At 39.1% G+C, this 27,211-nt stretch overlaps 6 protein-coding genes across 7 annotated transcripts; 3 read left to right on the top strand and 3 right to left on the bottom strand.

Annotated features, from left to right (window-relative positions):
- Window positions 1-421: 421 nt before the first annotated feature.
- On the bottom strand, window positions 422-2,263 carry LOC116245722 (polygalacturonase-like). The gene is made up of 4 exons (XM_031617234.1): window positions 1,791-2,263; window positions 1,320-1,609; window positions 927-1,155; window positions 422-724 (listed from the first exon to the last, which is right to left on the bottom strand). Exons 1-4 carry the CDS (start codon window positions 2,223-2,225, stop codon window positions 455-457), a joined length of 1,224 nt encoding a protein of 407 aa, XP_031473094.1. The 5' UTR covers window positions 2,226-2,263; the 3' UTR covers window positions 422-454.
- Window positions 2,264-3,656: 1,393 nt separating this feature from the next.
- On the top strand, window positions 3,657-5,661 carry LOC116252594 (polygalacturonase-like). Its single transcript, XM_031626964.2, has 4 exons — window positions 3,657-4,166; window positions 4,370-4,659; window positions 4,781-5,009; window positions 5,279-5,661. Exons 1-4 carry the CDS (start codon window positions 3,732-3,734, stop codon window positions 5,546-5,548), a joined length of 1,224 nt encoding a protein of 407 aa, XP_031482824.1. The 5' UTR covers window positions 3,657-3,731; the 3' UTR covers window positions 5,549-5,661.
- Window positions 5,662-7,180: 1,519 nt separating this feature from the next.
- On the bottom strand, window positions 7,181-9,039 carry LOC116252585 (polygalacturonase-like). Its single transcript, XM_031626952.2, has 4 exons — window positions 8,532-9,039; window positions 8,040-8,329; window positions 7,690-7,918; window positions 7,181-7,509 (listed from the first exon to the last, which is right to left on the bottom strand). Exons 1-4 carry the CDS (start codon window positions 8,964-8,966, stop codon window positions 7,240-7,242), a joined length of 1,224 nt encoding a protein of 407 aa, XP_031482812.1. The 5' UTR covers window positions 8,967-9,039; the 3' UTR covers window positions 7,181-7,239.
- Window positions 9,040-10,844: 1,805 nt separating this feature from the next.
- LOC116252578 (polygalacturonase-like) lies at window positions 10,845-12,743 on the top strand. Its single transcript, XM_031626940.1, has 4 exons — window positions 10,845-11,330; window positions 11,505-11,794; window positions 11,959-12,187; window positions 12,390-12,743. The coding sequence occupies exons 1-4, from the start codon at window positions 10,896-10,898 to the stop codon at window positions 12,657-12,659; spliced, it is 1,224 nt and encodes a 407-aa protein (XP_031482800.1). The 5' UTR covers window positions 10,845-10,895; the 3' UTR covers window positions 12,660-12,743.
- A 2,896-nt stretch (window positions 12,744-15,639) lies between these two features.
- On the top strand, window positions 15,640-17,500 carry LOC116245482 (polygalacturonase-like). The gene is made up of 4 exons (XM_031617003.1): window positions 15,640-16,130; window positions 16,279-16,568; window positions 16,698-16,926; window positions 17,164-17,500. The coding sequence occupies exons 1-4, from the start codon at window positions 15,696-15,698 to the stop codon at window positions 17,428-17,430; spliced, it is 1,221 nt and encodes a 406-aa protein (XP_031472863.1). The 5' UTR covers window positions 15,640-15,695; the 3' UTR covers window positions 17,431-17,500.
- A 1,347-nt stretch (window positions 17,501-18,847) lies between these two features.
- LOC116254660 (serine/threonine protein phosphatase 2A 57 kDa regulatory subunit B' beta isoform-like) lies at window positions 18,848-26,846 on the bottom strand. Of its 2 annotated transcripts, none has more exons than XM_031630195.2 (3): window positions 26,540-26,846; window positions 24,669-26,033; window positions 18,848-19,594 (listed from the first exon to the last, which is right to left on the bottom strand). In XM_031630195.2, exons 2-3 carry the CDS (start codon window positions 25,860-25,862, stop codon window positions 19,265-19,267), a joined length of 1,524 nt encoding a protein of 507 aa, XP_031486055.1. In that variant the 5' UTR covers window positions 25,863-26,033; window positions 26,540-26,846; the 3' UTR covers window positions 18,848-19,264. The 2 variants fall into 2 exon arrangements, with proteins under 2 accessions (XP_031486055.1, XP_049933964.1); XM_050078007.1 differs by lacking the exon at window positions 26,540-26,846 and adding an exon at window positions 26,331-26,442.
- Between the last annotated feature and the right edge of the window lie 365 nt (window positions 26,847-27,211).

The raw sequence follows: 27,211 nt of genomic DNA, 5'->3' as shown, positions 1-27,211 counted from the left end.
CTTGGCATGGTAATCCATGATAACATTTGTATATTTAGAATATAATATTTCGGTTATTTTGTAGTTTGTGGTTGAATTTTTGAAGAACCAACTAAAAATGGCTAAATTGCTCGGTCACCGGATAATATTCATGGTCTCTCTCCGTCTCCAACATATATGGAATCGATTTCCAAAATCCACCAAGAACAAATATTTATCTCCAGAGGTATCAAAAATGCTCTTTGAAAGTTGTTCAGGGTAAAATCATTGGCATAATATCTCCAGCTCTCTTTGTCCCTGTTTCTCTCTTCAAGTGCTAAATACAGAACAAATAACAAATCACTGCTTTATTTTTACTTCTAAGAAAGAACATGTGTGTACACATTAATACATTATTTCATGACCATCAACTTTCTTTATAAATGCTTACATTGTACTTAAAACCAATCAAAGAATATGTAGGCACGCAGGGCAATCAATTTGCAGAAAGAGTAAGGCCCAAAAGCCTGCGATTGGAGGCACTTGACTTAAGGCAACTTGGTGGAGACACAGAGCCACTTGAACTCCCAAATGCATGATCACACGAGGCCTTAGCAGGATTGCCCTTGTATGTCAGCTGCACGTTAGACATCTTGATCCCTTGGCATGGCGCGCTAGCACTGCATGAGAAATCCACCGCCACTTGCGTCGCTGACGTTCCCTTGATGTTGTTGTATGTCACTTGCGAGATCTTAACCCCAGAGTTCTGTATGACAACAAAGATCGAACATCTTAAACAACTAGAGGTTGCTCATGAATTACTAACACTAAGTGCAAGAGGCAGTGTGTGTATGTATGTATATATACATGTATATATATAATGATGTTCAGAGTAGCTTTTAAATAATTTAAAGTTGGATAAGACCCCAAAAGATCTAAAAGTTATGAATTGGTGAATGCATCAGCACCTGATTAGAGCATCCTTGGTTGTTAGGGCAGTAGTGCTGGTCTATGATGATGGGGTTGGCGACATTGTTCATCGTCGCACCATCGAACACGATTCCTTTGGCGAAACCTGTGCTGCTTCTAGCCCATGATTTTATTCTTAGGCCATTGGTAGACCCAGTGAACACCACATCTTTTACTGTTACATTCTGCACCCCAGCTTCATTGGCAGTCTTCCCTAAGCTCCCAACACTGCCAACAATATCAAATTAACCGTCCATCATATTCAAACTTACACGTGAAGCTGCATGTGAATGCACACACACATGCAAACACCCACAAACAAAGCATATTTTGTTTAGGCACATGATTTGTTGAATTATATGTGCAACTCATGCGTTCAGTCTTTCAATTACCTGATTCCATGTCCAGGTCCACAAGCTATTTTCTCAATCCACAAGTTTTGGGTTCCTGAACCAATAGATATGCAGTCATCTCCTGTCTTGATGTTCGAATTTGTAATTGTAACGCCCGTCGATTGCTCCACGTGGATACCATCTGTATTGGGGCTTGTGCTTGATGCCGTGATCTTCAGTCCATCAACTTTCACATTGGTGCATGTGTCAATGACAATGTGAAAGAGCTCACTATTGACAGAGGTGAGGCCTGTCAATGTAATGTCCCTTGAATTGCTGAACACTAACGACTGCAAATAAGAAACACAATGTTAATTCATATGTACAAGAACTGTCATATGGATTATGGATATGACTTACATATATAGTTGATAACTAAGTTTATCATAGAAATCATTTCTAAGAAATTGATAATAGCAACTAACTTGTGTAGTCTGTCTATTGAAGACACAAGGCCTACATGTCACTTACTCTTGCTCCATAGGGACAGTTTCCTTTGCCAGCCTTACAAGCCCATAGTGCTGATCCCTTTCCATCTATGTACCCTCCCTGGAAAGACAATCCTTTCACATTGTTGAACTTCATGATGTAGCCTGCGGCACCATACAATTTATAGTCGGTTGATGCGATCAAGTTGCCGTCGACCTGCACGATGATCTTGCTGTTTTTGCATGGACCAGAAAAGAGGGCAGGGTGCAACAAGAATTGGCCGGAGGGCACGTATAACGTTGCGGCCTGTGATGCGGAACAAGCCGCAGACCATGCTTTTAGAAAAGCGGCACTATTGTCGGTCACTCCATCTGCTTTGGCACCATAGCTCATTATGCTAAAGGTTGATCCATTCACCAAATGGAGAAAGGGCAAAGTAATGAGAAGGGAAAGCAAGACACTGTTGTGAGCCATCATAGCAGGCGGAGCGGAACTAAGGTTTGTGAGAGAAAACTCTGTGTTTCTGTAGTTTCTGAGAAGGGTGATGTTGTTGATGCAACCTAGATGCTTTCGATGCCAATTTATAGAGTAGTAAGCACTCTATCCTTTAATCCTTATGGCTTATGCTATTATTCAGGTCGTTTAGTTAAAGACAGAATCATGTTTCACAATAACTTGAGTTTTGTGATTACAGATAGAATCATGTTTCACAATAACTTGTCATTTATGTTCTTATCTAGTTAGAATTTCTCTCTAAGTGGTTATTATGGTGTTTTGCATCTATTTGGCAGGAATATTCTCTAGAGTCATGTCTCAAAATTTGGCCGCAACAGACACGGCATCACCTAGCTAAATGGAGCCTAAATGACCGATATGATTAAGTTCGGTAGACCCAATTCACATGCGATTTTGATTGATTTGTGAGGTTCTCGTTAAATTTGCTTGATCTCGAGAAACAAATAGCCAGCCAGCCGTCTGTTTAATGATGATGTGACAAAAAAGAAGCGGCTAAATTGACGAAAAAAAAAGTGGTCAAGTTGAAGACATAGTCGTAAATACACGGTCGGCTAGCGATTTGTTTCTCGAGATCGAGCAATTTTAACGAGAAACTATAACCTCACAAATCAACACGCTACCTATATTGGTCATTTAGACCTTATTTAGCAAGGTGATGTGAAATCTTCACGTGCATCTATCACCCTGAATTTCCACTGAGCCGTGTCTGGTATGAACAAATTTGGGGACATGAAGACTCTGGAGAATATTCATGTCAAATAGATTGAGAACACCATAATAACCACTTAGAGCGAAATACTAACAAGATAAGAACGTAAATGACAAGTTATTGTGAAACATGATTCCATATATCTCTAAGCAGAAAAACTCAAGTTATTGTGAAACATAATTCTATCTTTAACCAAACGAACTGAATAGTAGCATAATCCATAAGGAAGAAGAGTACAGGGTGCTTACAAGTCTGCTATCCTTTGACTTATGCCATTAAAGCCGCACCACATATATGATCCCTCTCGAGATCATAGAAAACATAAACGCGTCCTCGTCCAAGACCGTCCATCAAAGAAAATAAACTGCAAGCTTAATCTCAAAGGGTAGCTATCGGGGAAGATCCCATCCTTGACCACAAAAGAAGTACCACTTACATATGATTTATAGTGCAGTAATTCTTTTTGAGACAAATATTCATGTGTTTGTCAACACATATATTAATGGACAAGTGATTGTCAAACGTGATTCTCTATCTCGTTCGTAATCAAATGAACAAGGTTTGCATTTGTTCCCACAACATCTGAAGATGAAGACGACAAACTATGCATCATCACCACTAAGAACCTCTATATATAGCAACCACAAGGAGGCTTCATAGTGCAACACAACCACACAGTTATCGCCACCATCAGAAACTACAGTACTGAAACACAAAGGGGCGTTTCTAAACCTGCTTCAGTTGGATCATTTCTTATCATGGCTCACAAGTGCAGTTTCTTGCTTTCTCTTCTTGTTACTTTAGCCTTTCTCCAATTGGTGAATGGAGCAACCTTTAGCATTATGAGCTATGGTGCTCAAGCAGATGGAGTGACCGATAACAGTGGTGCTCTTAGAAAAGCATGGTCTGCTGTATGCTCGGCATCACAGCCCGCAACCCTGTACGTGCCTTCTGGCCAATTCTTGCTGCATCCAACTCTCTTCTCTGGCCCATGCACAAATGGCAAGATTGTCGTGCAGGTCGACGGCAACCTGATCGCATCGACCGACTATAACTTGTATGGTGCCGCAGGCTACATCATGAAGTTCAACAATGTTAAAGGGTTGTCTTTCCAAGGAGGGTACATAGATGGAAAGGGTTCAGCACTGTGGACTTGTAAGGCTGGCAAAGGAAAGTGTCCTTATGGAGCAAGCGTAAGTGAGATCTAGGATTATGTTTTAAATGGACAATCTAAATAAATAAGTTCATTGCCTTTGGTTTCTTAGAAGTGGTTCCAATATCTCATTCATTTTCCTAACAAACTTAGTTATCAATATCGTTATTTATTGTTTTTTTTGACGATATACATGTGAGAATTCTCATACACATGCAACATCTTGTCTCTTAAATATTGCAGTCGTTAGTGTTCATCAACTCAAGGGACATTACGTTGACAGGCCTCACCTCGGTTAATAGTGAACTCTTTCACATCGTCATTGATACATGCATCAATGTGAAAGTTGATGGACTGAAGATCACGGCATCGAGCACAAGCCCCAACACAGATGGTATCCACGTGGAGCAATCGACGGGCGTTACAATCACAAATTCTAATATCAAGACAGGAGATGACTGCATATCTATTGGTTCAGGAACCCAAAACTTGTGGATTGAGAAAATAGCTTGTGGACCTGGACATGGAATCAGGTAATTAAAAGACTGAACAAAAGAGCAGCACATATAATCAGGACAAAGTATGCTTTGTTTGTGTTTGTATGCAGTGTGTATGCATTCACATGTAACAGTGTTAATTTGATATTGTTGACAGTGTCGGGAGCTTAGGGAAGGCTGCCAATGAAGCTGGGGTGCAGAATGTAACAGTGAAGAATGTGATGTTCAGTGGGTCTACCAATGGCCTAAGAATAAAATCATGGGCAAGAAGCAGCACTGGTTTCGCCAAAGGAATCGTGTTCGATGGCGCGACGATGAACAATGTCGCCAACCCCATCATCATAGACCAGCACTACTGCCCTAACAACCAAGGATGCTCTAATCAGGTGCTGCTGCATTCACGAATTCATAACTTTCAGATCTTTTGGGGTCTTATCCAACTTAAAATTATGTAAAAGCTACTCTCAAGATCAGTTTATATATATATATATATATATACACACACACACACACACACACACACACACACACACAAAAGACTGCCTCTTGCACTTAGACAACTTAAGAGTTCAATATCCTGAAATTGTTCATAGATGTTAGTAATTCATGAACAACCTCTAGTTGTTTAACATGATCGATCTTTGTTGTCACACAGAACTCGGGGGTGAAGATCTCGCAAGTGACATATAACAACATCAAGGGAACATCAGCGACCCAAGTGGCGGTCGATTTCTCATGCAGCGCTAGCGCGCCGTGCCAAGGGATCAAGATGTCTAACGTGCAGCTGACATACAAGGGCCAGCCTGCTAAAGCCTCATGTGATCATGCATTTGGGAGTTCAAGTGGCTCTGTGTCTCCACCAAGCTGCCTAAAGTCAAGTGCCTCCAGTCGCAGGCTTTTGGGCCTTGGTCTCTCTAGAAATTGATCACCAAGCATATGTATTATTTTATATATTGGTTTTTAGTAGTAGGTGAACATAAAGAAAGTTGGTGGTCTTGTAATAATGAATACTACTACACACATTCTTTCTCAAAAGAATAATAAAGACATGCAGTGATTTGTTGTTTGTTTCATATTAAGAGTCTTGGCTTATAAGCTAATGGAATTCTTTTGTACTCAATTTTAATAAATCTTTGGTTTATCATTTTACTTCTATGCCTAATCATTGAAAAAAGATAGGCATGAAAGAAAAAAAAAAAAAGCCATAGGAGGGATCGAAATCTTACCATTCATATCAAATTACCCATGGATTTGGGAACAGGGCAAGTAAACACTTTGTGGGTCTGTTCTTCACATCCTCTCTTGCACAACTTGCACACGGAAGCCATTGAAATTCCCAATCCTTGTAGCCTTCCATCAGTAACCAGACGATTAAAATTGCTGATATATACAAACCAGCAGGCACGAGGAATCGAATCCGTCCTCCAGACCCACCACGAGCCAATTCATCTTAACCTCTTGTATTCTCTCCACGCGGCAAATTCATGTAGTAGGAATCTGTATGGGCACATCTGCATGAAAATACTTGTTTCTGTGAATTATTTATATCTAAAACAGAGTGGAGAAATAGAAATAAAAATAGAATTACTCAATCAACATTCAACCCAACCATGTGAACACAAATGAATGTCATCAATTTTATATATGATATTTCTCAACAAAAAAACAAATAAATAATCTTGAATAGAAATAAAAGTAATGCCTAAGGAGATTAGTTCTAACATATTCTAGTGTCCTAACTGATAAAGCTACCTTAATTTCCCTCCTACATGGATCTTATGTAGAGTATTTCATGGCCCGAGTGAGAGGGAAATTAGGGTAGCTTTATCAGTTAGGACACTGGAATAGGTTAGAATTAATTTCCTTAGGCATTACTTTTATTTATATTCAAGATTTTTTTTTGAGAAATATCATATATAAATTGATGGGATTCATTTGTGTTCGCACGGTTGGATTGAATGTGGATTGAGTACTTCTATTGTTATTTCTATTTCTCCACTCTGTTTTAGATAGAAATAATTCACAGAAACAATTATTTTCATGCATATGTGCGCATACACATTCCTACTACATGAATTTGCCGCGTGGAGAGAATAAAAGGGGTTAAGTTGAATTCGCTCATGGTGGGTCTGGAGGACGGATTCGATTCCTCGTGTATCAGCAGTTTTAATCGGCCGGTTGCGGATGGAAGGCTGCAAGGATTGGGTATTTCAATGGCTTCCATGTGCAAGTTGTACAAGAGGGGATGTGAAGAACAGACCCACATAGTGTTTACTTGCCCTGTTCCCAAATCCAAGCGTAATTTGATATGAATGGTAAGATTTCGATCCCTCCTATGGCTTTTTTTTTTTTTCTTTCATGCCTATCTTTTTTCAATGATTAGGCATAGAAGTAAAATGATAAACCAAAGATTTATTAAAATTGAGTACAAAAGAATTCCATTAGCTTATAAGCCAAGACTCTTAATATGAAACAAACAACAAATCACTGCATGTCTTTATTATTCTTTTGAGAAAGAATGTGTGTAGTAGTATTCATTATTACAAGACCACCAACTTTCTTTATGTTCACCTACTACTAAAAACCAATATATAAAATAATACATATGCTTGGTGATCAATTTCTAGAGAGACCAAGGCCCAAAAGCCTGCGATTGGATGCACTTGACTTAAGGCAGCTTGGTGGAGACACAGAACCACTCGAACTCCCAAATGCATGATCACATGAGGCCTTAGCAGGCTGGCCCTTGTACGTCAGCTGCACATTAGACATTTTGATCCCTTGGCACGGTACGCTAGCACTGCATGAGAAATCCACCGCCACTTGCGTCGCTGACGTTCCCTTGATGTTGTTGTATGTCACTTGCGAGATCTTAACCCCAGAGTTCTGTATGACAACAAAGACCGATCATGTTAGCCAACTAGAGGTTGTTCATGAATTACTAACATTAAGTGCAAGAGGCAGTGTGTGTGTGTATACTGATCTTCAGAATAGCTTTTACATAATTTTAAGTTCGATAAGACCCCAAAAGATGTAAAAGTTATGAATTGGTGAATGCAGCAGCACCTGATTAGTGCATCCTTGGTTGTTAGGGCAGTAGTGCTGGTCTATGATGATGGGGTTGGCGACATTGTTCATCGTCGCGCCATCGAACACGATTCCTTTGGCGAAACCAGTGCTGCTTCTTGCCCATGATTTTATTCTTAGGCCATTGGTAGACCCACTGAACATCACATTCTTCACTGTTACATTCTGCACCCCAGCTTCATTGGCAGCCTTCCCTAAGCTCCCGACACTGTCAACAATATCAAATTAACACTGTTACAAGTGAATGCACACACACTGCATACAAACACAAACAAAGCATACTTTGTCCTGATTATATGTGCTGCTCTTTTGTTCAGTCTTTTAATTACCTGATTCCATGTCCAGGTCCACAAGCTATTTTCTCAATCCACAAGTTTTGGGTTCCTGAACCAATAGATATGCAGTCATCTCCTGTCTTGATGTTCGAATTTGTGATTGTAACGCCCGTCGATTGCTCCACGTGGATACCATCTGTGTTGGGGCTTGTGCTCGATGCCGTGATCTTCAGTCCATCAACTTTCACATTGATGCATGTGTCAATGACGATGTGAAAGAGTTCACTATTAACCGATGTGAGGCCTGTCAACGTAATGTCCCTTGAGTTGATGAACACTAACGACTGCAATATTTAAGAGACAAGATGTTGCATGTGCATGAGAATTCACACAAGTATATCGTCAAAAAAACAATAAATAACGATATTGATAACTAAGTTCATTAGGAAAATGAATGAGATATGGGAACCATTTCTAAGAAACTAAAGGCAATGAACTTATTTATTTAGATTGTCCATTTAAAACATAATCCTAGATCTCACTTACGCTTGCTCCATAAGGACACTTTCCTTTGCCAGCCTTACAAGTCCACAGTGCTGAACCCTTTCCATCTATGTACCCTCCTTGGAAAGACAATCCTTTCACATTGTTGAACTTCATGATGTAGCCTGCGGCACCATACAAGTTATAGTCGGTCGATGCGATCAGGTTGCCGTCGACCTGCACGACGATCTTGCTATTTGCACACGGGCCAGAGAAGAGAGTTGGATGCAGCAAGAATTGGCCAGAAGGCACGTACAGGGTTGCGGGCTGTGATGCCGAGCATACAGCAGACCATGCTTTTCTAAGAGCACCACTGTTATCGGTCACTCCATCTGCTTTAGCACCATAGCTCATAATGCTAAAGGTTGCTCCATTCACCAATTGGAGAAAGACTAAAGTAACAAGAAGAGAAAGCAAGAAACTGCACTTGTGAGCCATGATAAGAAATGATCCAACTGAAGCAGGTTTAGAAACGCCCCTTTGTGTTTCAGTACTGTAGTTTCTGATGGTGGCGATAACTGTGTGGTTGTGTTGCACTATGAAGCCTCCTTGTGGTTGCTATATATAGAGGTTCTTAGTGGTGATGATGCATAGTTTGTCGTCTTCATCTTCAGATGTTGTGGGAACAAATGCAAACCTTGTTCATTTGATTACGAACGAGATAGAGAATCACGTTTGACAATCACTTGTCCATTAATATATGTGTTGACAAACACATGAATATTTGTCTCAAAAAGAATTACTGCACTATAAATCATATGTAAGTGGTACTTCTTTTGTGGTCAAGGATGGGATCTTCCCCGATAGCTACCCTTTGAGATTAAGCTTGCAGTTTATTTTCTTTGATGGACGGTCTTGGACGAGGACGCGTTTATGTTTTCTATGATCTCGAGAGGGATCATATATGTGGTGCGGCTTTAATGGCATAAGTCAAAGGATAGCAGACTTGTAAGCACCCTGTACTCTTCTTCCTTATGGATTATGCTACTATTCAGTTCGTTTGGTTAAAGATAGAATTATGTTTCACAATAACTTGAGTTTTTCTGCTTAGAGATATATGGAATCATGTTTCACAATAACTTGTCATTTACGTTCTTATCTTGTTAGTATTTCGCTCTAAGTGGTTATTATGGTGTTCTCAATCTATTTGACATGAATATTCTCCAGAGTCTTCATGTCCCCAAATTTGTTCATACCAGACACGGCTCAGTGGAAATTCAGGGTGATAGATGCACGTGAAGATTTCACATCACCTTGCTAAATAAGGTCTAAATGACCAATATAGGTAGCGTGTTGATTTGTGAGGTTATAGTTTCTCGTTAAAATTGCTCGATCTCGAGAAACAAATCGCTAGCTGGCCGTCTATTTACGACTGTCTTCAACTTGACCACTTTTTTTTTCACACCCTCGTGGACTTCTATTGACACTAGCCAACTATGAACCGCTTTTCGGTGAGGGCTGTGCTCTGCGTACGTTGAGTGTCGATCAATCGAGTTGCATGCACCAGATATGCACCATAAAAATGGAGAGTTGAGGTATTTTGAGAATTTTTAAAAAGAATTTATTTTGAATTTTAAACTTTTCCAACATCTTTTTTGTCTTTGTAGGGGCTCCTTTTCTTACTGGTCAAGGGTATTTTGATCATTACATATGTCGGTGCATAATTTTTTGTATACAAAGTATGCACGTAACCAGATTCACTTGAATACATGTAAGCATGTAAATGAATCAGAGACATATCTGGTTGTCGATCCGATTTGGACTAATATTCCGTGTGGTCAAATCTCGTAAAAGAATTCTTTATGCAATTTCATAACTTCAATTTAGCCGCTTCTTTTTTGTCACGTCATCGTTAAATAGACGGCCGGCAAGATATTTGTTTCTCGAGATCGAGCAAATTTAACGAGAAACTATAACCTCACAAATCAAACAAAATCGCATGTGAATTGGGTTTACCGAACTTAATTATATCGGTCACTTAGGCTTCCTTTAGCTAGGTGATGCCGTGTCTGGTATGGTCAAATTTTGAGACATGACTCTGGAGAATATTCCTGCCAAATAGATGTAAAACACACAATAACCACTTCGACAGAAATTCTAACTAGATAAGAACATAAATGACAAGTTATTGTGAAACATGATTCTATCTGTAATCACAAAACTCAAGTTATTGTGAAACATGATTCTGTCTTTAACTAAACGACCTGAATAATAGCATAAGCCATAAGGATTAAGAGGATAAAGTGCTTACTGCTCTATAAATTGGCATCGAAAGCACATCTCAGTTGCATCAACAACATCACCCTTCTCAGAAACTACAGAAACACAGAGCTTTCTCTAACAAGCCTTAGTTCCGCTCCGCCTCCTATGATGGCTCACAAAAGTTTCTTGCTTTCCCTTGTCATCACTTTGCCCTTTCTCCATTTGGTGAATGGATCAACCTTTAGCATAATGAGCTATGGTGCCAAAGCAGATGGAGTGACCGACAATAGTGCCGCTTTTCTAAAAGCATGGTCTGCGGCTTGTTCCGCATCACAGGCCGCAACGTTATACGTGCCCTCGGGCCAATTCTTGTTGCACCCTGCCCTCTTTTCTGGTCCATGCAAAAATAGCAAGATCATCGTGCAGGTCGACGGCAACCTGATCGCATCGACCGACTATAAATTGTATGGTGCCGCAGGCTACATCATGAAGTTCAACAATGTGAAAGGATTGTCTTTCCAAGGAGGGTACATAGATGGAAAGGGTTCAGCACTCTGGGCTTGTAAGGCTGGCAAAGGAAACTGTCCCTATGGAGCAAGAGTAAGTGAGATGTAGGCCTTGTGTCTTCAATAGACAGACTACACAAGTTAGTCGCTATTATCAATTTCTTAGAAATGACTTATATGATAAACTTAGTTATCAACTATATATGTAAGTCATATCTATATGACAGTTCTTGTACATATGAATTAACATTGTGTTTCTTATTTGCAGTCGTTAGTGTTCAGCAATTCAAGGGACATTACATTGACAGGCCTCACCTCTGTCAATAGTGAGCTCTTTCACATTGTCATTGACACATGCACCAATGTGAAAGTTGATGGACTGAAGATCACGGCATCAAGCACAAGCCCCAATACAGATGGTATCCACGTGGAGCAATCGACGGGCGTTACAATTACAAATTCGAACATCAAGACAGGAGATGACTGCATATCTATTGGTTCAGGAACCCAAAACTTGTGGATTGAGAAAATAGCTTGTGGACCTGGACATGGAATCAGGTAATTGAAAGACTGAACGCATGAGTTGCACATATAATTCAACAAATCATGTGCCTAAACAAAATATGCTTTGTTTGTGGGTGTTTGCATGTGTGTGTGCATTCACATGCAGCTTCACGTGTAAGTTTGAATATGATGGACGGTTAATTTGATATTGTTGGCAGTGTTGGGAGCTTAGGGAAGACTGCCAATGAAGCTGGGGTGCAGAATGTAACAGTAAAAGATGTGGTGTTCACTGGGTCTACCAATGGCCTAAGAATAAAATCATGGGCTAGAAGCAGCACAGGTTTCGCCAAAGGAATCGTGTTCGATGGTGCGACGATGAACAATGTCGCCAACCCCATCATCATAGACCAGCACTACTGCCCTAACAACCAAGGATGCTCTAATCAGGTGCTGATGCATTCACCAATTCATAACTTTTAGATCTTTTGGGGTCTTATCCAACTTTAAATTATTTAAAAGCTACTCTGAACATCATTATATATATACATGTATATATACATACATACACACACTGCCTCTTGCACTTAGTGTTAGTAATTCATGAGCAACCTCTAGTTGTTTAAGATGTTCGATCTTTGTTGTCATACAGAACTCTGGGGTTAAGATCTCGCAAGTGACATACAACAACATCAAGGGAACGTCAGCGACGCAAGTGGCGGTGGATTTCTCATGCAGTGCTAGTGCGCCGTGCCAAGGGATCAAGATGTCTAATGTGCAGCTGACATACAAGGGCAATCCTGCTAAGGCCTCGTGTGATCATGCATTTGGGAGTTCGAGTGGTTCTGTGTCTCCTCCAAGCTGCCTTAAGTCAAGTGCCTCCAATCGCAGGCTTTTGGGCCTTGGTCTTTCTAGAAATTGATCACCAAGCATATGTATTCTTTTATATATTGGTTTCTTGTAGTAGGTGAAAAATAAAGAAAGTTGGTGGTCTTGTAATAATGAATGCTACTACACACATTCTTTCTTAAAGGAATAATAAAGACATGCAGTAATTTATTGTTTTTGTTTTATATTAAGAGTTTTGGCTAATGGAATTCATTTGTACTCAATGTTAATAAATATTTTGTTTATCATTTGACGTCCATGCTTAATCATTGAAAAAAGAAAGGCATAAAAGAAAAACAAAGTAAAAACATAGGAGGGAGAGAAATCTTACCATTCATATCAAATTATGCATGGATTTGGGAACAGGGCAAGTAAACACTTTGTGGGTCTGTTCTTCACATCCTCTCTTGCACAACTTGCACATAGAAGCCATTGAAATACCCAATCCTTGCAGCCTTCCATCAGCAACCAGGCGATTAAAACTGCTGATTTATACAAACGATCAGGCACGAGGAATCGAATCCGTCCTCCAGACCCACCACGAGCCAAATTCATCTTAACCCTTTTTATTCTCTCCAAGCGGAAAATTCATGTAGTAGGATTGTGTATGCGCACATCTGCATGAAAAAACTTGTTTCTGTGAATTATTTCTATCTAAAACAGAGTGGAGAAATAGAAATAACAATGGAATTACTCAATCCACATTCAACCCAACCATGCGAACACAAATGAATGTCATCAACTTTATATATGATATTTCTCAACAAAAAAAAAAATCTTGAATATAAATAAAAGTAATGCCTAAGGAGATTAATTCTAACCTATTCTAGTGTCCTAACTGATAAAGCTACCTTAATGTCCCTCGTAAAATGTATCTTATGTATAGTATTTCATGGCCTCAGTGAGAGCCAAAACATCCCCTCCCCTGCTCCCAGGGTCTAAAGCTGACGCAGATGCTGCTCGAACTAGTAATCGGCCGCTTGGCATAATCCAGTGCACCAAACTCGAAAATTTCTGGTATACTTGGTTGGGCAACTTTATGTCTATTGTAGAGGAATTTTGTTTAATAACATAAAATTTGTGTGGTTTTTCTAGTTTTATTGTCCATGCAAAAAACCTTTGGTTCTGTATTGTCAGGGAAACTCTTGAATTACCAGGATAACTTGTTTTTCCTTTTGCAGACCATCAAACGCCTCGTACGAGATTGGAATATAGTATGAAAAGGAATATTTGAGTTTCTTTCTTTCTTTCTTATCAAAACGTCTTCATTGAGCAGTTACTTATTCGACTGGCAAACGAATTACTATATCGTGATTGGATGGAAAAGTGTTGGGACTGTTTGGTTGGATCGAGTTGTGGTGACCTTTTCTCTTCTCTAGAGTGACTTTTTCTCCTTCCTTAATTCTGCCCCCGCACTCAATGTTGTTGTAATTAATTTTTTATTCGTATCATTTATCAATCAGATTAAACCAGAATCGTTATATTCTAAATAAAAGTCAAAGCAAAAAAAATACAGAATTCCAACAAAAAAAGAGAGAGAAAAATACGTTACATGTCTCTCTTGAATCAAACCGCGGTTCAAATCGATCCAAAAGCATCCCGTGTGATTGGCAAAGCTGTTTGGTTTTGATTTAAGGATTTTTCTAGCAGTCTTACCAACCGAACCAAGTCAGTGGCGAACCAACTTGGGTTCATGGCTGATTTAAGAGTACCATGTGTCAAATTTATTTATTTTTTGGAATATTTATATTTTATAATTTTTTTAAAGCTATTTTTATAGATTCTTTTCAGAACATGACTATTAGTATTTTTTTAATACAGCCTTTTGGATACTAAACGTCATCATCCCCCACATATCAATCTCTCTCTCTCTAAATTGAATATGAACTCATTCAAGCGTTCTCATTTTCATGTGGCCCCAACGTGCATAATATTCACTTTTTTAAGATGACCGTCATAAACAGCTTTTTAATTATTACTTTTTTAAGAAAAAAATTTGTCTACATACTATTAAATAACCAGACGATCTATAAATTCTATCTTCCAATTATCATCTGAAAACAAAAATTTCAGTTGATGAAAAATTATAATTTGATCACTCATTTTGCCCAAGAAATTAAGGGCTCTAAGCAACATCCCCAAGAGGAGTAATTGAAGTCGGAAGGCATTATAATTTCGTAGTCAATGACGATGTGACACCAAGAGAAACGGTCAAGTGGAAGACATCATATGAAAAACATCATCCACAATATTGGCCGCAGCCGATATGCCTTTCCGTGAGCAATTTTAGCAAGACAATATGGTCCCCCTGGTGAACAAAATTGCACTTAAAAATGAGGAAATATGTTGAAGACGTTGAAACTTTTTCTCTTTTCCTTTATTTTTGGGTTTCAGAGTTGCTTTAAGACCTAGATAAAAAACAATACATCCACCAACTAAAAAATCACACATAATCACACGTTCATTATTTGCATTTCAGAAGAATAACACCTGAAAAAATCGATCTGATAACTGGAATTTTATTAACTCATCAATCTAACCAACTATACTATACCATAATCTAACCAACTATACTATACCATTCAGAGCAAATTACACTTTGAATGGTTTTTAATGAAATTTATAAGCACATGCACGTTAAATCATGATGATGAGAGCAGCTCACATGCATCAATGGCTCCGTGTTTCGGCTGGGCCATGTCTTAGAATGGTCAAACTTGGAGACGTCATTGCTCCGGAAAACTTTGACGTCAGATAGATGTAAAACACCATGACTACAAGTTTGAGAGAAATTCTAACTTGATCAGAAGATGCCAAACAAGTTATTGTGAAACAAGATTCTACCACTAAACACAAAGAACAAGTTATTGTGAAACATGATTCTATTTTCTAATGCTAATTATCTGAACAATAAGATAAGAACAAGCTCTCAAGTGTTCGTCTGTTGCAGGATACAACTCTATATATAGACACACAAGCTCTCTCAATTGCATCACCACCAACATCGTCACAAACTAGTGAAAGAAACACAGTTTTCTCAAACAAACTGTTGCTTCATCGATCTGATCCCATGGCTCACAACAGTTTCTTGCTTTCTTTTTTTCTTAGTCTGGCCCTTTTGATCCATTTGGTGAATGGAGCAACCTTTAGCGTAATGAGCTATGGTGCCAAAGCAGATGGAGTGGCCGACAATAGTGCTGCTTTTCAAAAAGCATGGCTTGCTGTCTGTTCGGCATCACAGGCCGGAACCTTCTATGTGCCCTCCGGCCAGTTCTTGTTGCATCCTACCCTATTCTCCGGCCCATGCAAAAACAGCAAGATCATCGTGCAGGTCGACGGCAACCTGGTCGCATCGCCCGACTATAATTTGTATGGTGCTGCAGGCTATATCATGAAGTTCAACAATGTTCAAGGATTGTCTTTCCAAGGAGGGTACATAGATGGCAAGGGTTCAGCACTCTGGGCTTGTAAGGCTGGCAAAGGAAGCTGTCCTTATGGAGCAAGAGTAAGTGAGATGTAGGCCTTGTGTTTTCAATAGACAGACTACATAAGTTAGTTGCTGTGATTAATTTCTTAGAAAAGACTTCTATGTAAGTCATATCCATATGACAGTTCTCGTACATGTGAATTAACATTGTGTTCCTTATTTGCAGTCGTTAGTGTTCAGCAATTCAAGGGACATTACATTGACAGGCCTCACCTCTGTCAATAGTGAGCTCTTTCACATTGTCATTGACACATGCACCAATGTGAAAGTTGATGGACTGAAGATCACGGCCTCGAGCACAAGTCCCAATACAGATGGCATACATGTCGAGCAATCAACAGGTGTCACGATCACGAATTCCAATATCGGGACGGGAGATGACTGCATATCTATTGGTTCAGGGACCCAAAACTTGTGGATTGAGAAAATAGCTTGTGGACCTGGACATGGAATCAGGTAAACTACATATAATTCAACAAATCATGTGCCTACACAAAATATGCTTTGTGTGTATGTGCCTGTGTGCATTCTCTTGCATCTTTACAGTATAATTTTGCTAACTAGATGGTTTTATTTTGATGATAGTGTTGGTAGCTTAGGAAAAGATGCCCAAGAGGCTGGAGTGCAAAATGTTACGGTGAAGAACGTGGTATTCACAGGATCAACCAATGGCCTAAGAATAAAATCATGGGCTAAAAGCAGCACTGGCTTTGCTAAAGGAATCGTCTTCGACGGCGCCACGATGAACAATGTCGACAACCCCATCATCATAGACCAGCACTATTGCCCTGACAATCAAGGATGCTCCAATCAGGTGATGCTGCTTACACCAATTCACAACTTCTAGTTAGAACTCTCAGGGGCTTTTCCAACTTAAAATTGTTCAAAAACCACTTACAGAGGCTTTTTTCCGATATGAACAACTGTTTGAAGAATTTATACTGCCTCTTTACACTTAGACAATTACTTAAAGAGATCATTATCCTAGAACAGTTCATAGATATTGCAATTCAACGGGTATTAACTGCTTAACATCTTGGTTGTCATACAGAACTCTGGGGTTAAGATCTCGCAAGTGACATACAACAACATCAAGGGAACATCAGCGACCCAAGTGGCGGTCGATTTCTCATGCAGTGCTAGCGCGCCATGCCAAGGGATCAAGATGTCTAACGTGCAGCTGACATACAAGGGCAATCCTGCTAAGGCCTCGTGTGATCATGCATTTGGGAGTTCAAGTGGCTCTGTGTCTCCACCAAGTTGCCTTCAATCATCCAGTAGCTCAAACCGTAGGCTTATGAGCTTTGATCGCCTGTAGACCTACAATATGCATAGCTATTTCACTTCATTTGTTTAGTAGAAGATTGGAATAAAAGAAACTGATACTCTTGTACCTTTAAAATTGTGTTAATAAAGCTTGGATTCGTTATTCTTTTTACATTAAGCCAATTAATAGACACATCAATAGCTGAGAAATTTCATGCAATTGGTTGCCTGTATGTGTGTCCAAAGTTGCAAACTGTAAACTGGAGATTGAATCAAATCATTTGGGATGCTGATTTAGTGATTCACCAAATATAAATATATTATTATATAAATTTCAAAACAACAAAAGTAAAAAATATAAAAGTAGCCTAAATATAAGAAAGCCGTTAATTTATACATGGTAAGGCATATACATGCATCTAGGAGTTCAAGTGGCCCTGTGGCTCCACGAAGTTGCTTTCCATTGTCCAGTAGCTCAAACAGTCGGTTTATGGTTCTACACTCTACAATCCATCATATAGAAATTACCCTGAATTTTTCTTTTTTTTTTTTTTAGAGTAGCACATTGAACGAAAAGAGGTGGATATACATGGACTTGATAATAACATGTTCTGCAAAAATTGATTTCATGGTCAAATTGAAGCATGGGTCTGTTGTTCTTTTGACACTAAGCACATGAACGCATGATCACTGGCGGAAAAAAATTTTCCTCTGGCTGTACGCGTATAAGCATTTTGGTCTCGGAACGCACCTGTTCTTTTTGGATGCAAATTTGGAACCTGGACCCCTTCGAAAGCAAATGTTCTCGTCACTTCATTTTATAAATCGTGATACACGAGCTGTACGAAATCTGCCAAGATTCAAGGACCATGTGGGTCGCCAAAACTTTTCTGAAATTTTTCGACTCATCTGTGTCCCTTTATTAAGGTTCAAGGCAAAATGATTGTACTACAATCAGCTTTAGGGAAAGACTGACAAAGCTTCCCACTAAAGTACCACAGTGAAAGATGAAGCTGTGCGTGGACAAACTAAGTGAAACTTAATAAAAAGAAAAGCAGTAAAGTCATAAGCAGACAGCGCCTATTGTTATACCATGGGCTGTTCAGGTGGATGCAGCTACCAATAACGTAAGCTTCTTTCCTTTTGAGAAAAACGCACATAGGACATCCACTCTTGGGTAGTATTGTTGCAAAATATCAGACCACACGCAGAAGCACCAAGAAAAGATATCAAGATCTTTACTCTATGGACTGGTGACACCAGCATTCTCCTTCCGCCACTTTTTTTGCAATTTATGTGATTATTTTGACGTTCCGATGCTTCTAATAAGGTACGGATTCTGTCAAATTGTATTCAAGGTTCACTTTTCAAGCCCACTGCAGCTTCCAAATTCAACTCAATAGCGATAGCTGCTAAGTTAATGACAGTAGGAAAAAAAGCTAATGGCGTCAAATGATAACTACAAGGACTGAAAAAGGAAGTACAGAAATATATTCCCAAGGAAGATTAACAGAGCCAGAGCACCAAGATAACTAACATGTACTATTTCATTTTGTTCAAGAAATAAAAGGAACATTTCTAGACATGATGTTACACCAAGAAAAAAAAAAATCATTCTACAGCTTCCGTAAGGAACAGAATCGATGCACCCACTGAGCCCTCCTAATCAATAACCAAGTTCCTTCTTGTCCATCATCGACATTGCATCCCACTTGTGTAAGAGCCTCCAAACAGAAGACAACGGAAAAGGATGGAAATTCACAGACAACAGACCATCATGACCCTCGATACAATTACAACCAGACTCACCAGTCATCACTCCATTTAGTAACTTATGTCCTTCAAACAGGCCCGGAGCAACATTGTTGTCAAAAATATTGTGCCCCTTAACTTACCAGCACCATTTCCCCACTTCCTGCTTTGGCTGCCACCTCTGCTTCAAGTCTTTCCCATATCAATTCACGCTTCTCTTGTAATGCCTTTGCCTTGGCCTCTTTCTCTAGATACTGGCGTTGGCATTCAAGTAATAGGTCATTGTCCATCTCTGCAAACATCTTCCGGACGTTCAGAGTCAACCCATGAACAGCCTGATTCCAATGAGATTGTATGTTCTTCTCCAGGGCTTCGAAGATAATTGGGAAAATCACATTACGGTTTTGAGCTATCAAGCTGACAATGTGATCATTGTTCCATAGGAAAAGGGCACGTTCAGCTACCTGCATGCACAGTATCACGTCGTCTCTTTACACCAAACTACAAAGCTAGGATTAACAAACACCACGCAGCTCATGCATATAAGGGGATTTACTAGTACGTCATGTACATCTGCCTTGTGGCAAAATGTTACATTCATCATATGAATTTCAAGGACATAACAGTTGGATAACCTGCCATACGAACTGACAACAATAGACAGCAGCTGCATGCTGGCACTTAATTTTCATATAAGCTGATGTGTTATAACATTCAATGAAAAAATGTAAGGTTTAGCAAATTGGCCTAAATAGAAGGATGAACAGCTGATAGCAGTTCACTTACAAAGTGATTTCCTGCAGTTGTCAACCAAACATACCTAGACCACTTAGATATTTCACCAATTGCCCAAGAAGGATTAACGCTGGATGGCCGACATAGGAAGGAAATGACAGCAGCTTTAAACACATCAATTCAGGGAGCACATAAGAGCACGGAAAGTAGGAAATGCTCACACACGCAGCAATTTCTAACTGACGAAAGCCTCAAATTTACCAAAACAGCAACAGATCATATTCTTGAGATTTTCTGGGCACGATAATGTCTTGGGATATTCAATTTCAAAGAGAAAAAAACTGCTGCAAACATTTTCCAATTAAAGTATTAAAAGCTATAAAACAATTTATGCTTAAATGCACATTTAGTAATGCCAGTAATTCAAATAAGTGGTCCCAGTACATGCAATTTACAGGGGGGAGAAACAAAAGGTCACACCCTAAAAGGACATGAAGAAGAGTTCTCCACACCCTATAGGCCTATACAATTAAGATGCTTCATAACTTTTTATCCGGTAACTTGCATAGCTGTCACCAGCTCAACGCATAGTCTAATCACTAAGTGCCTAATCACCAAAATGTTCCACCAACCAGTGTTCCGAAAAATCAGAACTGAGTTAAATCAGCTGGGTTGCCGATTCAATGCAAATTGCAACAGCTGATTCAGTAGTTCAGCTGAACCGGTTGTGCATTGGCAAAAAATTATTATTATATAATTTTTTTCAAAAGACATATAAGTAGAAATACTTATATACATAATAGAAAAATAAGTAAATCATTTAAAATATTTTAAAAAATAAAATATTGAACAGTGCATGGAATATGGCACCCATCTAGTGCACGGTGAAATGAATCAATTTTCGACCAATTCATTTAAAAGCTGTTCAGCACCAGTTTTTCCAACACAGTCTTCAACAGCTAATAGGCTGTGTTTTATAGAAAACTCATGTTATTTCTGTGAAATTTGGGATAAAGTTGAAACCAGTCCAGGTTTAGATATCGAGTTGGTAACCCATCTGGGTCTGCCCCCGCTTGGGTGAAAACTTTACAAGTGTGCATGGGCAAAATTGGGCCAGACCAAGCCCAACTCAGCAACGAAACCTTTACATAGGTTTCACAAGTTTCAAAATTTCAATAGACTCTCTCTGGCCCAAACCATGAACTGCAGTGGCCAAAACCCGGTAACAATCAGGTCATGTCAGCAGGTACCTGGAGAACATAATCCACTTATAGATAAATCGAACATTCATAGTGTATGACTTATGCATTCTCACCAAAGCTTTTACTTGTTGTTTCACCTCTCACAACCACCTAACATTCATAACAATGTTGTAAAAGGCTTATCCTAACGTGTATCGATCGGGCCTACCTATACGCTATATCGCAACGTAGCGTAAATTAATTTTTGATTCATAAAAATTTTAAAAAATTAGAAAAAAATAGAGAAAAAATCGGTAAAATCAGGAAAAACAAAAAAGAAATTGAAAAAAAAACGTGTTCCATATATATAAAAAAAACTCATCACATCATTCATGAGCCAGAATATATTAACAACACGTTTATAAATGACAAATAAAAAATTCATAATAACAAAATAAACATCCATCAAAACTTTAAAGTTTAATGAAGTGTCTTATAATACATTACAAGTTTACAACAAATAATATATTATGATTATCATCAATCAAGGTCCCCATCATCCCCACGGGCCATGAGTAAAACTTCTCATCCACAAGCGAGTTTTCCTCTAAATCGACAATTTATCACATAAATGGGCGATTTTTATAGAAAAACTAGTAAAACTTCCCCTCTCACAAGTTTTAGACATGTTTAGAAAGAGGGAAAGAGAGGTTTTTTTGTAAAAAACCACAAAAAATCATTTTATCCTGTATCGTACGATACATGGGTGTATCAGGTGTATCATACGATACGGCCCCCCATATCGCATGATACAGCCGATACGCCTACGATACACAAGCGTGTTGTGTATCGTAGGTGTGTTGTATAGGTTTTTCAAACATGTACAATACGTATCACACGATAGGGGCCTGTATCGTGCGATACAAATAACACGAATTCATAGTATATCCATTTGTACCAAAACTTTTTTTTGTTCTTTCATCTGTCCCAGCCATACACTTGGCCAGTTTGAAACCTTGGTTAGCCATGCATTATTAATAGCGAGAACAACATTGAGAAGCTTTAGAATTCCAAGTTGTGCAAGTTATTGAACTACAAGGGCATCACTAAAACTCCATGTGGTAACTTTTTTTGTGCCAGAGAGATTTCTCTGGCCATGCAACTAACACTGGGTTCACCATCATCTTGAGTAACACAGTGGACACATAATCCAAAGGGCAATGGCAAAAGAACGTTTAGACAGGGGCTGAGCAGTACCAGTATGAAAAGTGAAATTATTCGTACCAACAAATGAAGAGCAATTACTTTTCATGTGCTAACTGGTACACATTAACAGGATTATGATACTAGAATTGACTAGCAAACATATACTGGAATCAATTTTATGTGCCAAAATAAAGTTCCAACTTCCATTGAACCTTTTTCTTTTCCAATTTAAAACCAAACAGAACAACCATGAGTAAGAAAGCAGCTTTTTTCTGCAAAGAAAATTCAATTCAGTTCCCACATGATATGCATAAGCCATTTGGATGACACACATAAACACTTACCATTTAGTTAATTAGTCATGCAAATGTCAAATTGGTTCAGATTGAAAGGAATCAGGAAACAAGATGACCATGGTAACCACTGACATTACTCCCAAGAAAATTGCAGCTGCTCTGCTATAATAAAGGCTATAAATCTTACAAGACCACCCTTGAAGATCACTTTCCAATTACCCTTAAACATAAGGAGGAAAACAGATCACCAAAATTGCTAGGACCACCTCAACTAGAAGAGGAAATTGATGACGTCATGCATCCTTAAGTCAAAACAGTGGAAAGTTAAGATGACATAAGGTGGATATAGAAATTAAATGATCGAAGAAGTTAAGCAACATACCATTTGTTGCTATGACTAACTTTTAGCAATAATGAAATCATAGTCACCAATATGGTTCTCAGTAATTTCTCAGTGAGATTTCCTTGCGAATTTCTCTAAAAATATACTTTTTCTCAGGAAAAAAATTGGGAACACAGTGGAAGTTTTTAGAAAGAACACTAAAAGTCAAGAGAATAGGTTTTCTATTACTTTTCTTGCAAAAACTATAAATAAGTAGATATACTTTTGGAAACGTGAAATAAATGAGAAGAGGACTTTTTTGAAACTCTCAGAAAAATATCAGGACTATCCTGGGAGAATTTTTAGTTTTCAAAGCTTGGAAAGGAGACCATCAGCAAACATCAAGAAACACATATCAGTACTGGAAATAGAAAATAGACAGCTTCCAACTAAAAACAGAATCATGTACCAAGGGTAAAATAAATCTCAGCAATAAAAATGGTAAATAGACAGCTTTCAACAATAACAAAAATCAAATGGCCATGAATAGGAAATGCATCGTCTATACATGTCAATAATTCATGGGGAACCCATTCAAACCATAGAGTTGCAGCAAGAAAAACATCAAAATCCCCAAAAGATTATGCTAATTATGTGGCAACTTAGGAACTAGGAAGCTTGATGAAAGATCAAGTACAACAAAGGAAACAAAAAACTTCAAATACAAGGGCAAAAAGATAGCAAAGCTTGGACCCAAAGCATAGGAGATCCAGCTTTTCAAATTTAATTCATGATTGATTATTAAAAAAATTTTGAAAAGGCTAGTGAGAGTTAATTTGTTTCTCAATTTAGTAAGGAGCTATCGACCACGCGATGAAACTTTTCTCTATGCAAATATGCAACTCCACCTAATGGTTCAGTAACGGTAAGATACCAGTAATTTGAAGACATGCCAGAATACCAATGTTGGCAAACTTGGCAAGTCAACTGGTGACTCAGCCGAGTTGTCTCTACCAGCCCCTAACCAATTCAGGAATTAGGGCACCTGGTTAGGAACCAGCTAAGTCAACCAACAACACAGAATATTTCAAGGCTTGCAAATTTACAATCAAAAGAGGGTTTTTGATAAATGATCTGCTTAACTCAACTTCAACACTGACCAAGACGATAACCTAGACAAAGAGATACCAATGAAATCAGAAACCGTTTCATGTTTGATTAGCACCCGTAGCAGAAACAGAGTACCACCAACAAGTACACATTAATCCCAAGATTTAGCATGTCTCCTTGACAGATAAGAAAAAACAAATTCACAAACAAATGGCCCCAGGATGCACTTCATTGCTTGACAATTAACATTCAGTTTCAACAAGAGATTTTCTTCCAAAAAAGTATGCAATGCATGTCCCTCTATGACAAATATAGAAGACCAATAATTTGAAACAGAACTGGAACAGACTGAAGCAAGAAGTAAAATTGCTAAGTGAGCAAAGAAGGATGGATTTCACCAAGCAGAAAAAATGTAAATAAGAATTGAATCTCTCTAAAATTCTAACTCTAAAGAAAAAAAAGGTAAATATAAAGTTGTACATCTTAACTAAGTACGTTCTTGCATGAGGCAGAGCGACCAACTAAACCTGCACCAATAAGCACCACCATCTAGGTGGGCGTGCGGGGCATCCGGAGGTACTATGCGACATTGTTTATATTTTTCCTTTTCATAGATAAGAATATACTGCACGATACATAAGAGAAGGACGAAAGTACTAGCTATGAAAGAAATATTAGTAATGGATACCTGGAAATGTGAACTATTGAGACAGCGGCCTATTTGCCTAAAGAGCGGAACCATGCAGCGCTGGAACTCTGCTGATTGTGTTGCTTCAAGAACTTCCTCCAACTCGCCAAGAAAGAGGACCTCCTTCTGACAGTTAATGACAGGCCAGTACTTCAACAGTCCTCTTATCACTGTATCCGCAAGTTTGTAATCCTTCTCGACAAATTGGGTTATGCAATAAGACAATTGTTGATGATACATTGATACTGATTTAGGCTTGTGGAGTGGGATAAGTGCCCGAACAAGGAACAACTTATGCTCCTCCTTCAATGGCAAAGCAAACCCGTTTATAATGCTTCCCAGGATCTCCAAAAGCTCGGCAATACCACTATACCTCTCTGTCTCGAATATAAATCTATAAAATATGTTATTGATTGCCTTCCTTATGAAGGGGCGATGAACCATGAATTTCCCATATATCCGGTGGAGAATGGTTTTCAAAAAGTCTCTTTCCCGTGGATCCTCTGAATCAAACAATTCAAGCAGCTTCAGAACAAAGGAATGGTCAATGTACCTCTTAGCAATCTTAGTGTCTGTATCTGAAGAAACAACATATCGCAAAAGAAGCTCATAAACAATTTGTAAGTGCGGCCATGATGGTTCAAGAAAAGGGTCCTCTTCCTCTGGATCAGCATTTTCTGACCCGGTGTTCTCATGAGAAGCAGGGGGCAAGCAGCGGAAGATATTAACCGAAATCATCTTGACCAGTTCTTCCTGAACATGTTCAGTGATCTTCCCCGAACCCGATTGAATGAAATCAACAAGCTCAAGCAAAGTCTGTCTTTTGGTCTCTTTCTCTCTGACAAACTTCAGACTGTCCGAGAAGTCGAAAATGACAGAACAAATTTGAAGCTTCCTGATGAACAGATTCTGCCGCTCAGAGACGGGAACTTCCCTGAAAAGTGGTAGCAACTCAATGGCTCCCGCAGTCGAAGGCGTGGTAGCCAGAACTCTATCTGCACCAGTTTGGCCAGTGGCGTTGCTTCTATTCGCATTGCTATTTACAGTTGCGTTAGACGTGGAAATACTGGTTGGATTGGAGACCGACGCGGAATTGCGAAGGCCGGATGAAGAATTCGCGAATACTGACGGCTCATTTGCATCAGATTTGGAAGGCTTACGGCTCCCCCTCTTCCCAATGATCTTGTTCAACATCCCTGATCGGCCTCTAGAAACAGCTAACAGTTCCCAGTTTTTAGCTTCGGTCCAAGCTCCAGTGACCAATCATAAAAATTCTGACCGACCATCAAATCTGATCAGCTCCACGACCCGTGAAACAGCCTCCGAAGTCCCAAGGGTATGCAGAAGCACGCGCTTGTGCCAGCCCTAGACAACAGGGCATGAAAAATCAGTCTAAATCACCAAAAGATATTTATTCCAACGACTCGCATCTGCAACAAGCTAATCCATAAGCAAATTTATGGGATTCAGGAGTAGAAATTAGGTGAGGAAATGAAAATCATCGGACCCCAAAGACCCCCAAAAGAGAAGGAGAGTGTGCGAGAGAAAGGAAAAGAGAGAGAGGGAGAGAGAGAGGAATAAAAAAGGGACCAAAACAACCAAAAATACGATTTATGAGACAAAATCACGAAGCCCACAAATTAAAGCACACCCTGAGGTCACCTGATCACCACCCACAAACCGAAACGCATTCATAACTGAGAACCACAAAACCCTAGCAAATGGAGGGCGAAAACCCTACTTTCCGAGCGAAGAAGGAGCCTTAAATTGTCGATGGACACCACTACAGAGACTGATACTGATGGATCCAAGAGGGACAAAAGAAAAAGGAAAGGACGAGAAACAGGTTTCGCAAGGGGGCAGAAAACTACCATTCTCCAATCTGCCCATAGCCGGCGTATTCCGGAAAGGCAACGACCACAGCGGTGGCAATTCCAGAAATCCAGACGTCGATTTTTGCAACAATCAAGCAACTTCTCTTTCTTAGACTAGATTTTCTCTCTTTCTTTTCTCTTCTCTCTTTCTTTCTCTTCTCCCTCCTGCACTTAGATTTGTAGTCTAAATATGTTTTTTTTACAGGATAGACTTCGACCAGAGTTGAACAGAATCCCCTAGTGGCGCTCTTTTATATACAGTGAGAGAGGGAGAGAGAGAAAGCTCTGTGATCCAAAACTGTACGCACGGTTCGCCACAACAAAAGTAATAAATATATACATGAAGGGATTTGATTCACCTTTTTTTTTTTACCGTTTCTTTTTTATCCTTCATTGCCATTTTATTAGGCGTCTGCATCTTCTATTCTCTGCTTCTTCTTTGCGATCTGTTTGTAAAATTTCTTCTCTTTCTGAGTAATGGGTGTTTACTGTTTATAGTAATTGGAATGACCAATGCAGTTCATTTCCTTTTTTCCGTTTGGCGACAGGGAGAGAAACTCATCGTCATCGATTGAATTTGATCTTGTTTCATTGTCAGCTTGATCTTGGGGTTTTTCAAAAAGCATTGTCGAGTCTAACCAGTGCAGGAACAAAGTCCTAGAGGAAAGT

This window comes from Nymphaea colorata, chromosome 1, assembly GCF_008831285.2.
Source record: "Nymphaea colorata isolate Beijing-Zhang1983 chromosome 1, ASM883128v2, whole genome shotgun sequence".
In the NCBI taxonomy this organism is placed as follows: Eukaryota; Viridiplantae; Streptophyta; class Magnoliopsida; order Nymphaeales; family Nymphaeaceae; genus Nymphaea; species Nymphaea colorata.
This window is presented reverse-complemented; position numbering and strand designations above follow the sequence as displayed.